Source organism: Larus michahellis, chromosome 3, assembly GCF_964199755.1.
Source record: "Larus michahellis chromosome 3, bLarMic1.1, whole genome shotgun sequence".
NCBI classification, from domain to species: domain Eukaryota; kingdom Metazoa; phylum Chordata; class Aves; order Charadriiformes; family Laridae; genus Larus; species Larus michahellis.
Window position 1 is genome coordinate 95,926,934 of NC_133898.1, and position 15,766 is coordinate 95,942,699.

The following is a 15,766-nucleotide window of genomic DNA, read 5'->3' on the forward strand; positions in this document are numbered from 1 at the left end:
ACAAAAATAATTGACAAAAAATGACAAAAATAATTTTTGCCAATAGATCAGCAAATATGCAGTGGTGTGCAATCTAGTGGTGAAACTGTTCTTTAGAACAGGAGTCTTGAAACAATACACATTTTGCTATTATACCGATTCCAATATTATCCTGTGTTTTGTGTCTTTTCTTTACAAAATACTTTTGAATAAAGCTTTATTAAAAAATGAAAATGATATCAATTAGCTACCAGTTCTTTCTGTTTATTCCTTTCCTTGCTCTTTTTGTAATCATGCTTTCAGTGCTGTGGAAGGAGATGGAAGAACTGATCCTCTACCTTAATGAAGCAAACACACAAACAACCAGTAAAGCAGTAACAAAAAGGGGAGAGTAGTTCCTGAGTGGTTATCAACCTTACATACCATTTAACTTCATTTTCTTTAATTTGAATAAACTTATCTGACTTTCTAATGTGAATATTCAGGAACACTTGTTTTGCAAATCAAACAGGTTTCTGTTGAAAGCATGCTTGCTAAAAGAAAGCACTAAACAAATGTTACCATATGACATACCAAATACGAAGTTTAAGAAACAGAACAGTGGCCAGTGTCTAAATAAGTATATCTTTGGGGAGCCAATTCAACATCAAAGTAACTTTTTTGTAAATATTAATTTATTTCACATATATAGAAAACAAAGGTTTAATATCTGAAATAAAAGCATTCAAATTAACAAGATAAATTATTTACAGTATTAAAAAAAGTGGTGTTTCAGAGAATGTTTCTGACATAAAAATGGATCTGAAGAAACAAGTACAAGGGGAAGCATAAGGACTAATGCTAAAAATAGTTTACATTTACGGCGAATATACACTATTGGGAGACATAACAAAACTAAAATGTTTAGTAGAAAAAAATGCCATTCATCAGAATAGTTATCCTCTATATTTATCAAACACTGGATCAGTTAAGGTATTGTTGGACTCATATTTTAAAGACCTTTTATTTTTAATATAATTCCTGTTAAACCTGTTAAATTTGGTTATTATTATGCATATAATTCCATCACAGAAATAAAAATTTAAATATCAGATAATACATAAATATACAAAGGGGATTTTATCAACATTCATTAACTTCGAAAAGAAAGGGTAAAAGTAATCATTAAAGGTGTTAAATTTATTCAGATTAAATCTTTGAAACCATTAGTCAACTTGGAGTGAATTAGGCCTTTACTCAAGTGAAGCCAAGCAGTAGACAATAAACGTAAGGAACTTGTAAAACTAAGCACCAGATTTTATTTTGATCAGATAATGACTCTTTTGATTAAATCAGAAACTAAGTCTGTCCCGTAAGAATTTGTAGCGATAAGTTACCAAGTTTAAAAACAAACATTTTTGTTTCTGCCAACCACTCATGTTCTCTAAAGCTCACAGAAGCTATACAACTCTTTACACACACATTATGTCTTGACTGTAAAATTCTTAAAGTCCTTATTTTAAGCATCTCCTGAAAGAACTTACTTTGCTGTCATTTTCACTGTGTATGCAAGCACTAACATGCTGTTTTCTATTAAGAGGAATTGCATTTATTCAAAATGACACCTGGATTATTATATTTTTTCTATATTTAAAATTGGAAATAAATTGCATTATCTCTGAAACTGCTGTATAGCTTAGTTGTTTAAAGTAAATGTTTTCCAATAACAACAATTTTCCTGTCTGGCTCAAAAATTTTCCAATGCAATCCCACAACAAATGCACTGTTAAAAAGTAGGCTACTGGTTTTAATCCATTTGTATTTGAGACGAGTTCAAAAGAACACTCGCTCTCCATAAATACAAAGAAAACAAAGGGAATTCATCTGAGAGGTGAAGAATAATTTGATCAAGGTTCTTCAGAAATTTGATTTTTTCTTCTCCATCATAGTCTGAGCTTGAAACATTACTGTCTTCTGCCTCATTTTGAAGAAGTTGTTCCAGAATCATGCACAAAAGAAAAATATTCTCATACCGGGTAATATCGTACATGGCCTGGATCTGGGAATAAAGAAAAATCGATACATAAGCACAGTATGAAAATGCTTTGGCAGCCCACCATCTCAGGTGACAGTTTAAGGAATAATTTTAAAAATTGCAGTGGTATTTATATAATCAGAATGGCTACATGCTCAGTATGATTACTTCTAAGAAACGTTTTCCTTTTTGTGATAGCAGCCAAACTAACTCTCCATCACACTACCAAATGAAAAGTCAACATAAGCTCCTGTTCATGAGTCAAAGAGGGTTTTCTCTACCTAATTATCCATAGGCTGTGACATAAAATAATGATCTACAGATAAAAAACAACAGCAAAAGCTTTGTTTTAGGCATATAATTAAAATTGGTGGATTTCTGTTTTCTGAGAAATAAAATAACAAGTGAAAAAAGAATTTTTTTTACTCTGAAATATAAACAATCATCTATTCAAATGACACCTCTAGAAAGCCCAAATTCCCAGTCTCAATAGAAAATACACAAGCCAGTAGTACATATCTGAGTCAGCCACGAAGTGAAAGAGTCAGTTTGTCAAATAAACTCACTGACCAAACTACAAATTCATTAAAAGCCTTACAGCTTTTACAATTTATAAATTTACCTGACCTGTGTTTGGAAACTGCAATTTCAAAACTGAAGCTCTCAGAAACTCAGCTGTACATAAGGAATAACTGGTAAGATAAAAACTTAAACCTCTGGAATGAAATTCTGTGTTCTCCTTAACAGCAAAATCTACCAATAATATGAGATGACCCTGTTCTGAAAAAGGCTGCAATTATAGCAGCTAGATGATCAGAACTGAAATGTAAAATCATAGCTGCTAGAAAATTAATTGCATATTTTAGAAAATGTATGGATAGCTACAGCGAGCCTAAACAACTGTTTAGGCCTGTGGTACAAAGCCAGATGGGTCTAGGCTTTGACATGGGTCTATGAATCAGTATCAAACCATCTTACCCACCCTAAACCACATACTGCTAGACTTTCCAAAGTGTGAAATTTATTACATATTAGTTGTTTTTACAAACAATGTAAATCTTTTTGATTCCACTAGAATGTAACAAAAAGACAGCACTTTACCTTCCTCAGGTAATGCTGCTACTATCCACCTCTGTGGTAGATGGTGGCTCAGGGATTGCTCACTTTGTCTTTCTGAGATAGTAGTTCTTAAGCCTGAAATCTGTGTTCGAAGCTCCCCAGGGTAATGTCTTTCAGGTAACCTCCCACCTCAGGGACAATACTAAGACACCATAGCCATCCTACTCCAAAGCCTCAGTGTAGCAAAGTCATTTTGCTGAGTTTTTCTAGACATCTTGAAAATTAGGTTAATTGCTGGAAAATATTACCCCTAGCCTTGCATGCTCCAGTTCTGTCTCTCTGGTACGAAAAATCTGCAGTTCAAAAGCTGCTGCTAAGAATTCAATATTGACATTCTTATCACAACAGACAGCAAAAAATATAAAAAGGACAATATTAAGCATTTGCATACTTTCAAATTCCAATTAAATCAAGTTGTATAATTAGGGAAAACCTCCTTCTAAAGCAGAGTTAACAAGACAGTCTGTTTCTTCAAATATCAAGCATCTGACTCTAAGACAATCATGCTTATACAGTGATTGTTTTGACTATTAACTAATACTGGTGAGCTAAATGTATTTATTTTGCTTATTAGACTAAACTACAGCTTTCTGAGTTGAGAAAACAACTGTTATTAATGACTTCCTGAATTTCTAGGGAATAGATGATTCTAAAAGCCTACAAAGTCTGCTCTTAAGACTGTCAGTGTAGGAGTTATCTGATCAAACACAGGCATCAACAAGCTGAGACAGTTATCCTCGGTTCTTGTTTTAGTCAACAGAGGGAAGCAAGGGGTGGACTCACCTTGCTTGAATGTAGATATCTATTGCCATTTTGGATGTCCAAGGGTATCCAAGGCACATGCATGAGTAGAAATTTACATAAGAGTCATCAGCTGTAAGCCAGGAGTACCACCTTAGGGCAGCCAGTATGGTATTAGATGGATGAGTTTTGGCAGCTGAGTAGTTCCCAGGGTCTTTGAGGATGTAATTCATCCCATACTAAACTAAATCCTCTGATGTACCATGTCCTGAAACTCTTTACAGTGAAAAACATGATTGTGCCCAGAAAAATGACTATGTAGAAACAGAAATTGAAGTTCTATGCTTTTAGTTCCTGTTATTTGGATATCAGAAGTACAATGTTACAAGCAAAAACCTTGCTTTTGATTCTTAAGTGTTGGCCTTGTAAATTCACTCAGACCTTCCTTTCACATGAGGAATCAATAGAAAATGTTTTAGAAAGGCAAATTATGTCACTTCACTTATCCCCGTAACCCCTCTTCCAAGTAATTAAGCAATTGTGTCACTTCCAGTGGGTCTTGAAAAGCGCAACTAATTGCAACTTAGTAAAATATCTAATTGATTATGGATAATAGAAACCACAAGCTAACTAATTCTCTTTCCTCTGCAAATACTACTGCACTAAAGGAATTATTTTAGCCACATAGAACTGACTTTGAACGGAAAGACTAAGTCTGATGGCAAGGAGGAAGTATTTTTTTTTGATGTAATTGCATTTCAGGGGACAAATGCACCTTGAAATATTTTTTTATAAAACCCGGGGGGGAAGAAGGGGGAAACAGTCTAGAACATTTTCTGGCTCAAGGCTTATTAACCTTTCCAACCCATTTAATAACCTGAACAAAACGTATCTCCATTTCTTTTGTTGGATGTCTTTTGTAGCACTAATTGATGCAATTACTACCAATGCAAATTTATGCCACAGAATTTGTAGAGGAACACCTTTTCCTGTTACCTAGTGGTGCACAGTCAGATAACAGACATATTCACCTTGCTCACCAACATGTGTAAGCGGGTAGCAGCACATGCACATGTACACACATACGCACAGCTAGTCCATCCAGAAAGTTCAGAACATATGTCTGTAAAGCAAGCCTTATATATAGACTGCAGTTCCAAAATACATTAATATAAACTTTAAATAGCCTTAACACTAACTCTGTTTTCAGAAAGAATTTTAAGACAATCACTCTTTTTACAGATCAGATGGGTGTGCAATATAGGTTTTGGATGCTATTTTTTTTTTGTGAGGTCAATCCTTGCCGATTTTTCTTCACCAAGTATTTGGAACTGTATTTTTTAGCCATCTGTGTTCCAGGTCCCTCGGCCTTTATATTATACTCCTTTATATTATACTCCTTCTTTGCAAAGCAACAGGTCAGATGGCCCTGGATCAAATTCCAAGCCACTGCTCTCTTACTGGACATTTTTGGAGTTGGGGTCTTCATCAGCATTTTGGACAAAAAGTAGGGATCTGAAAGCACAGAATTATTTGAAGTAACAATCACAGGATGGTGGATGTAATTTCTGAAGGTTAAAAAAGAAAAAAAATCCCAAGTGATATTCCACATGCAATTTTTGCACTTACTTAGAATATTTTTGTTTTCATGTCTTAGTGGTTCATGCACTTTTAAATCACCTATTCAAGTGCTCTCAGTAACAACAATATAAAACAAGAACAAGAGAATAAATACTAACTTTGGAGAAATTCTCTACAATTCTTAAGCCATTTACCAGCTGCAAGTTATATTTTTAGTGATGCAGTCTGTTGAGGCTGGAATTTTCACATGCAGAAGACTGATGCTACCTTCTAAGTACAGGCAAATAACCTTTATTACTTTTGCATCTCAGAGGATCTACAGAATGGAGACAATACTTGAACAGTGCAAATACAGAGTAGATGAAAAGAAAGAGATTATGTTCCCAGCAACTAGTATTTGCTTCCATGCAGCTCAGATACTTATGTAGGCTATGGACAACGCGTCAGCAACACCTGCATGCTTTCTGGAACAAGCCAGAAAAAGCTCTAACTCAGGAAAACTTCTTCTTGGTTTTGAATGGAACGTTGAAGTGCTGAAATTTCTGACAATATTAAAACAATTAAAATTAATCTAGAAGCACCATTATGTTTGATTAATGACAAAAAGCTTTCCTCCTTTTCTGTCCCTATAATTTAGTTAACACCTGAGATACCAAGTTTAAATGTATTTTGCAACAAATAATTATACACAACATAACGTTATATAAGATACTGACATACTGATACAAATTTCAATCAAACTGGGAGGATGAGTGTTTATACACCTCTGTTGTTTAGAAAATGATAATGCTGACATTCCTAGAAGATGGCTATTTTAGCAGAAAAGTGTTATGTCCAGATCTCCTCAATCCATCATATTTTAACAGTTTTGCTTCTTGTGAATTTTTTTTCTTGCAACTTTTGTCACTTCCATTTCTTGGCAAACTTTTACTACTCAGCAGGGAAATAACTTTTGTGCTAGCAAGGTGTCTTTTCTATGTCCCAAGAAATACTATTTCAAATTTCACTGAGATATCAAGTATTAAAAGTTGGTATTCCTCTCCTTTTACATGCCTATTTTTCAGAGAAGCATAAAAGGAAGATCAAAATAAACAACAGGAACTTCTAAAGCCTGGCTAATACTGCCTTTCAATGGAAGCTGAGGCAGTAGGACCTGCAGCACCGCCAGCTCCTGGGCTGTGATCACTTAGTTAAGGAGGACAGAAGACAGAACAGAACCAAACCTGCCATCTAGCCATTTCCAGCAAAAATCCCCCATGGCCCATCTCCTCCTTTGGGAAGCAAACGGAGCCAAAGCTCCTAGACATTCCTTAGAGCAGGTAGAAGCCAGCAAAGAGCATGTATCTACCTTGAAATAGTCTATCACCAACCAACACATCATCTGTTGCAAGCAAACAGCCCTAGTACCCCTCGGGCAGGTGCATGTGCAGACTGAATTCTTAGCAAGAAAATGAAGATTCATGGGCTAGGAGGCCACAGAATGAGTGTAAGCTGATGTCCCATGTAACACAGAACATGGGACATACCCAAACTACTTCAAACTGTTTGAAGTATGCCTGTTGGAAAATATCTAAGCTTGATTTACACATTTCTAGAGACACAGAATCCTGTATATGCTGTTTTATGGTGAATTATCCCAACTGTTTTTTTAGATCTATTTGCTCGTTGAATTTCTGGAAGTAGGAGGGTTGCTCCATTTAGAACTAAGAGGAAGGCAGATATGGGAGTAAACAACAAGGCAGTGACAAAGTAAATACAGTCACTGATGTCCACAGAAATGAAAAAATTATTTCTGAGCTTACTGTGCCTCCATATAGGAGAGATGCTTCTCTGAAACTGTTTTCTGTATTTTAACACTACATTTGTCCGAACAAGTATATCATTATAAAAACAAGTCCCTAAATGGAGACATATTTGAAAGTACCACTTTTTAGGAAAAGTGTTTCTAAATCATTATAACGAAAAATAAGAAAGAAGTGACTAGCTGGAAACTCTATCAACAAGTGATCAGCATTTAGTTAATTTTGTTTACTAAAGTAATGCTGACAAACTTAAGTTTTCAGTAAAAACAACACTGTTTTACTCTACCAGTCCAGTCTGAGTCAGAGGTTAATAGAAATATATTTCAAGAATGACTGAATTGTTTCCTCAGGTGGTAATACATTCTCAATTTATGAACAAAGAAGACAAATTCTCACAGGGAATTCTGGTTTTGACCCTGCGTTTTTCCTTTGAGAAATCTCTATCCGGGCTACTCATTGCTGTGTTCAAGTCCTAACACAAGACAAACATTTTTCGGAGTGCAGCATGTACATTTGGATAATAGGCCTTTCACTTCAAAACAACACAAAGTCTTTTAACTGCATGTTCCACAAGCATGTAAAAAACCTCTGCGTGGATCATTAAAATTTACAAAACCAACAATATCCATCACATAAGAAAGCACACAGTAGGATAAAAGAGGTTATCTCTAATTGCTGTTTAGTGTTTTTATAACATGCTGATAAGCATCTCTAAAATATTTAAAGCAGGCATGCATGAAAGACTTAGCTAGAAACCTTTTTGTTCTGATTTTAATACTATTTTATTTGGTTAAAAAGCAATTACCTTCAAAATTGCCATGACTCAGGATTCAGTTTTTAGATGATTAGCATTTATCTTTAATTGCTTTTTGTTTTGTGATTTTGAAATGCATATTTCCCTAACATCCTTCCCAGTAATCATAATCCTCATTAACGACGTCAGTATTCACCTGCTGAGAAAGTTCAAACTAATTTACACCCTCTTTCAGTATCTAAAGCAAAATTCACACCACCTCCAATTCCTTATTTAAATTTATACCACCACCACCCCTCAAACTTTCAAAGTATTTTGATCTTTTATTCAATGAGATCAGAAATTCTAGTTGTGTTGTCTCTATTCATGCTATCATTTTCTTCTCAAGACTCAACAATTCTACTTACAGATCAAAACCAAAAGTGCCAGCAGAAAGGGTCAAGGAATTACTAACATTTGTGAAAGTTAAATTCCAGAGGAGGGACCATCATCTAAAATCTCAGAACAAATGAATCTGCAGCTACAGTGTGTGCAGCAACTACAGTCATGGGTAACATTTTGTCAACAACACTTTAGATGTCCCAGCCAGCCCCACACTAGTAAGGTTTCGGAAGCAATAGAAAAAAATCTTCTGAAAATTATGTCTGCCCAGACACGATAATTTTGGCATACCCTGGAAAATACTTTTGCTAGCAAAGAGAACAAGCACTTTAAATTCTATAACCCAAGGGGAAGATGCTTATCCCAGAGACATCTATGCATCGTGCCTCTTCCACATATCATTTAGCAGGGTCATCTGTTACTAGCTCTTAATATGACACACTGAATTACAAGAAATTCCCAAGCCAACTTAAGCAATATTATTCTTATCTAGTAATATGATTTCTACAACATATCGTACGAAATTAAATTTAGTAGCAGTAGAGCATTCAAGCTTCCATTTTGGAGTAAGAATTATAACAACTGCCTTTCAAGCAACATAACGAAGACAAAGAAAGCTTTAAAAAATACATTCTGATCCCCATTATCCTGTTAAAGAAAGCTAAAATATGAGTCACTAAGAAATATCATTTAGAGAGGACAACCAAAAATGAATATATGAACGTTCCTGGGATAATAGGAATTTATAAACCTATTTTATTCCAAAGTTCAAGGCATAAACCTCAAGTGTCACTTCTGTCATATATGTTATTTTGGAAATCTATTCTAGAATAAAAAAATTCTATTCTTCACAAGCTGAAGCATGAAATATGTTGGGTTGGTTTTTTTCATAAAAGAATCTGAAATAAAGATTGTGAAAGTATCTATCATAGTATGGGTCCTTCCAAACCAAATGGGCATATTTCTAATTAAAGAAAAAAAAAAAAAGTAAACTTCTAGACCAGACAGTCGCATGCAAAGTCACTATGAGGGAACGAGGAGAAAGAAACCAACAAAAACATTTTAATGAAATTTCTCAGTTATGAATACTTCGATATTACAGAAAGGCTTCTGCTGTGTTTTTTTTTTGTTTTCCTGGTTGAGGAGGAGAATTGCCTCCATTCCTGTAAACTCATAGGAAAATAGAACTGTGGGAAAGAGGAGGAAAGAGGTTTATCAATTCAGCTATTAAGCAAAAACTCCCTGGTTTTAGCTCCTTCAGATGTATGCTTCCCTCCAAATAGGAGATTCAATACAACTTACATTGACTTTCAGTTCCAATCAGTCATAAAAAACTGACAAGACTGTACCACATACTTTGTTCTGCCTCACCTTCTACTCCATCTTCAAAGTCCTATTTGGGACTTCTACTTTTCTATCCATATTCCATTTAGCTTTCCAGGAGTCAAAGGACAGAAGATGGATGATAATTTAGATGTGGTTATGAACAAGCTGCTAATTACTAGTGGAAACTGACACAATGACAAAGAGAGGGGCCTTAGCACATAAACATCCAGATTTTATAACTAGAAGGTCAAGTATCACATCAAAGTTATTCTAACATATCAGAAAAACAACCTAAAAAAGCAGGAAGAATATAAGCTGTCAATCCATCTGTTTCCCAATTTAGTAGCTACTGCCTTTAAGAAAAGCAAGGAGTAGAACAGAAGAGAGCTCTCATGTTCCGTCTTTTCAAGTGTTCTTGAAAGTGGTAAGGAAGCCCCTCCTGACCAGAAACCCTATGGGGCTTTGATTGCTGGTGACGTCTCAACGGGCCTTCCCAGACAGAGCTGTGTTCTGTTCACAGGCAGACTTGTCTGTCCTTCAAGGTTTCCACTCAGTTCCCTGGGTCAGCCTTATACATATCAAGCTTCTGTTTTTAGCAAAAAGGCGAGAGGTAACACATTCACAACATCACTTGATTGTCTGATGTGTTTTTCCTTCATTTACTGCAAGCAAGTGCAGGAGTACCATGTGCAATAACGGTATCATTAAAATAAGAGACACTGTTTGTTGACATAGAAATTATATTCTCATCCTACAGGAAATACAGCAATGCTAGTTATCTAAGTAGGTCTTGAAAGTAAACATAATACATGTAACACTTTTATAGGTAAAGAATGACACTAAGGTAAAAAAATTAAGTTTTGAATAACAACAACAATAAAAAGTCCTCTATTAATTAAAATCACAGTAGAAAACAATGTATTGCTGAAAAATACAGCTATATTAGTTTCAAAATATTTACTGACAGATGTTTAGACATCTTCAGAAAACACACAGAAGTACTGAAAATAAACAGCACTCCCTTTGCTTTGCTCTAACAAACACAATCCTGACAGCAATGCAAGATACACACTTATTAGTACTTAATCACAATTCATTCATTTTTGAAAATAAGCTTTTGAATATGCTTTTCATCTCGTAAGGCCTTTTTTGTTTTTCTAAAAGCATGATAACTTTGCCTTACTTGACTTACTGAAATCATCTCTTCCAACACTAGGGATGGAAAGCATCAAATTAAACTAACAAGTGGCAGATGGCTGGTCTGAAAAAAACCTCAAAATAGCAGGTTATCACACAAGGTGCATTTAAACTGCTTGCCACAGGATATTGTGAAAGCTGAAAGCTCTGATGGGGTGAAGGAAAGTAAACAGCTGTATGATAGTGAAATCCAATGATACACATGGAAAAATGGTCACCCCCCACTTTAGATAGCCCACTTTGCTGGATACTGGGGGAATGTTCCTAGAAACATCTCCAAACTCTTCCCTGAACTTCTACTATAACTACTGTCAGAAGCAGAGTATTTGACCTATGGTCTGACAGCGTGGCCATTCTTGTGTTCTTCTGTCTCCCAGTTTACTTTGCTGCCCTACCACCCACTAGCAACATTAAACTACTGCAGAAAAGAAAATCCCCTTCACTTTTCCAAGGAAAGTAAACTTGTTTTCAGTTCAGGAAGCCTACAACTAATGGCTCCATACGCACCACAAACATCTCCAGTTTCAGTGAGCTCAGTTCTTCCTCCAATGCCAGAGACAGAAGCCACCGCTCCAGGTTCAGAGTCACACAGAAAAAAAGTCTGAACAGAAGCAAACCTCGGGGGAGTTGGACCAATTGAAAATACAATACATACTCAAAACTGGTATTTATCTGATGCAAAAGAAAATAGAAAAGCCATAAAAAACCAAGATAAAACAAAAACCCTAACAAAGAGCAAGAGGAATGATTCTAGGCATTGCCCTGTGTGAAGACAAGGACAGAGAGGTTCGAATACAAGCCTAAGATTCATAAGAAAAAAAAGTGACATCTGCTTTCTGAATCACTTTCATCCAATGAATCAGAGTCTCTGTACACTTTTCATAAATAAAAAAGGATAATGCTAAAGAAGATTGGTTTCCTTCTAATTATGCAGCTATTTTGGTTCTATTTTAGTTCTATACCATTCTATGATTCTATTTTTCCTCTTCCATAGTTAGAGGCTGAATATTGTATAACCATTCAAGGCAATGTTCAACTAAACCAACCTTTGTCTTTGGTTTACGAAGAAGTGTTTTATTTATCTACTTATCCTTCCTCTCGTTTTGGAAAAAATCTTACATTTTATTGTACAGAAGAAAGTCTTTAGGAAAACATTTATATTTCATATAAATATAACGTTTTCACAATCTAGTTGCCTAAAATGGATTAATATTCCCCTTAGATCTGGCTATGAAACAAGACAAAAAAAATAGGGTGTTTTAATGATTCTAGCATCTGCCTAAAACACCAGCTTTCCACTACAATTATGCCACCAAATCCCATAACCTCCTCCCAACTTTCAGAGAATATCATCACACTCTTCCACATTTTAACTGGAAGACTCAAAAGGCATTGTAGGGTATCAATTTCATGACAATTAGACAGGATAGACACGCCGTGCTACTTTCTTATTTAATGTATTTAAAACTATGTGGAATATGTATGTAGAATAAATCTTGAATGGATTAACAGAATTTAACAATATGGAGATGATGTTGCTTATTCAGTTTAAATATGTAAGAAAGTACACAAGCAAAGTATTTAATTGAAAATCATACAAAATATAAAATATCAGGAATAGATCACAGTGTACCTAAAAGTTTACATACAAGTTGTAAACCTTAATTTTAGAAGCAATTAATCCTTTGACTAAAACATGACAAAACAGAAAATGGAACAGATTGCTTCCTACAATCTTTTTAGGCTTTACAGAAACTAAATAGGTATGACAGTGAGCAAATACAGTTTCTCTTTCAAATTTTACTTTTCCATTTATTTTCCACTATACTCTTCTGGAAAACCCCAAACCAGCAGTTTTCTAGACATTTTCACATTTTTAATTTGTTTGTTTGTTTTTTTTCAAATGCTACAGTGGCACAGTAGTGTAAAAAGACAGGTTTTTAAGACATTCAGAGCAGCTATTTAGAACTTGTGTCACAGTGAAACGGGTGCTGGAAAGTGGTGATATGCAGTGCAAGACTGGCCCTCTAAAATTCAGCATGACAGGAGAACTCTATAAAGACAGTTACATTTAGAAAGATCCTTTTGAAACTGAAAATCTGCAGCTTGTGTGAAAATTGCAGCATCCTGACAGAACACAAAAAAAGCAAAGTACACATGAAAGGGATTAAATTATAAATTGACCGAGAGAAAGCCAATTAGTTTTTCTTTCAATTTTTGAAGCAGAAAAGACTGTAAAAACATACAGGAAGGATTATGTACAGGAAAATGCTTACAATTCTAGAACTTATGACAAAATGAAACAAATAATGGAAGAATTATAGAAGAAATATCTGTGGTCAATAACAACAATTATTACTATTGTTGTTGTTTAATGAAACATACATGGTCATACCAAACGAACCCAAGTCCTTCAAGGCCTTCCTACACCTAAATCTTGAATAGCTTGAGTCCCACTAAAGGTAGTTTGGGAAAAGTTCTCTGCTATGCAAGTTACAGTTTGTGCATGGACAAACATGTCATCTCAATTGTTCTGAAAATCTCAAATGTGTTAGTTAGAAATAGTATAACTGGCCTTAACTAAAGAAGCAGATTCTGGAGAGTGCAAGATGAAGCCAAAATCTGTATGTATAGCACCACCATTTTCAGCAAGCAGTTACAGTAGGCCTCATTCCATGTGCTAACAGGATGCCATCAAGAAACGATGAATGTGGGAATGCCAGGATTTCGAATGACCTAGAAGAATGCTGAAGAAAAATTAGGGAGACTTACATATGGCAAGAGAAGCATGTGGTTTTTCACTTTTTGGTACCATTTCTTATACCAAAGCTTCAACACAGCTCAGTAAGACTACCTAGAATTGACAAGTAGTGGTGGAGAGGTACAGGCTAATTTAACCTTCCCAGAATCTGTTTGAAGAATAATGTTCCGTAGTTGAGTTGTATATCTAAGAGCTGAGTACCCTAGCAAAAGTACACATGATTTTACCAAATGGCTGTGCTAAGCCAAAGACCTAAGAACAATAAAGCTAAAAATGACCAGAAGTGCACTCTATTGCACCCAAACTACAGAGATATCACAGAAGTTTAAAGCAATTAAGTTTGAGACAGAAGCATCAATTCAAGAAATAACTAGAAACAACATCCCAATGAGAGCTCAAAGTACGTTCAAAGTCAGAAAAGATCTGTACAAAGCCCAATGAAATAGCATCTACATTCAGAAACTGAAAAGACAGTGTTTTAGGCAAATGACTGAGGTGCCTGGTGGACCTGTTACAGAACGCTGACATAAATGTATCTGCAGAGACCCATGTGGGACCCTGATGACAGTCAGTAAGCTGAAGTTCCAGAAACAGATTGTTGTTCATGTGAACACGGCATGATAGCTACATAGAAGAAATGTCTGGTATCAAAAAAACAAAACAGCCAGAGAATAATAAACAACTGCACCAATAGAGCAGTGTGTCTGTCTGTGACACCACTGGAAGTCAAAAAACATACTTGCACTTGGGGGAACTGAATTTTGTAGGAAAAAAAAAAAAAAAAAAAGAAAAAGGAGTCAAATCTACCTTTCAACTAAGGTTGTGATGTCCTCTAATGGCCTGAACCAACCATAATATTAGGTGAATTACACCCGAAGACCTCTCCTCAGTCTTCCTTAGCAGTTACAACCTGCCCTGCCATCCCTTTCCCTGCTGTACCCCCATCTCCATCCTTTTGGCTCTTCTCCATTTTTTTCCCCTCTGTCACCTCAGGAAAACAGAAGGTAAGATAAAGTATCCCAGTGGCATGACCATTTTCTGGGCCATGAGTGGAATCACAAGAATCTGAAATACACAGGAGGTCGTACTTCATCAATCACAACAAATTCTTTTTGTTCTTCTGTTGTTCTTTTGTTCTTCTTTTGTTCTTAATGTCTCTGAATTCTGAATCTGAACAAAATGTATTTTGCTTTTTTCCACTTGATTTGGACTTCCCACAAGAACATGGTCTTGGGTAAATAAATAAATAAAAGAGTAGAAAATAATCAACTCTGCAAACTGAAGAAAAAGATACAAATCTCTACATTCACTTCAAAACTATGCATGTTTTGAAGGGGACTGGAATAGCAGAATAATTAGCAGTATTTAAAACGTGGCATACTGCTTCTATAGAAAGTGGAGTTTTAAAATGCAATTAGAGTATCATAATTACCTAAACAATTTCAGATCTTAATACAGTTTCAAGAAGGTTACAGAAAACAATCCCTAATCCGCACCACCATTAAGACAGCACATGACCTTTTGTGTAAAACAGGTAGCACTGTACCAGGATTAAGGTAACTGACATTCAGAGCAGATTCTCAGCGATGATTCTCTTCTGTTTGCAGGTGCTAGAGTACTTGCCAATTACTAAATGAGCAGACATAGGTGGAATGCAATGTTAATGTCAGATTTACCATGTAATCAGAAGGCAGTGTTCATGATATTTATTAAAAATATGTCCTGAAAAGATAAGAAAAATTCTAACATTTCAGATATTGACTAGCCTTTCAAAAGGATAGCTAAGCTTCAGTTTGAAACAGACTTTTTTAAAAAATTAAATGGTCTGGGACAAAAAATAAAGCATCTTCCTAACTGTGGACCTGACGTGATAATTCAAAATACCTGCTACTTCATTTTATGCACAAAGCGATTTGCAATCAGCTAATTCGGTTTAATAACTACCAGCAGGCAAGACATACAAGAACATAGCAATGCTTCTTTAAGTGCATTTAGTAACACAATAGCATTCCTCTTTTATCAGATATTGAATTTTGCTATTTTAAACAGATATAATCCTGTACATTTAATGCAATTTAACATAATGACTTAATTTATTAGGCAGGATTAAA

General features: G+C 35.3%; 1 protein-coding gene across 2 annotated transcripts in view; it reads right to left on the reverse strand.

Annotated features, from left to right (window-relative positions):
• Nucleotides 1–1,565: 1,565 nt before the first annotated feature.
• MEI4 (meiotic double-stranded break formation protein 4) overlaps nucleotides 1,566–15,766 on the reverse strand; it is a 72,444-nt gene continuing 58,243 nt past the window's right edge. The window contains exon 5 of one of the 2 annotated variants that reach the window (XM_074581334.1): nucleotides 1,566–2,017. In XM_074581334.1, coding sequence (XP_074437435.1) covers nucleotides 1,766–2,017 — 252 coding nt within the window. In that variant the 3' untranslated portion in view covers nucleotides 1,566–1,765. The remainder of the gene's footprint in view (nucleotides 2,018–15,766) is intronic. The other variant, XR_012586321.1, reaches the window with a different exon arrangement.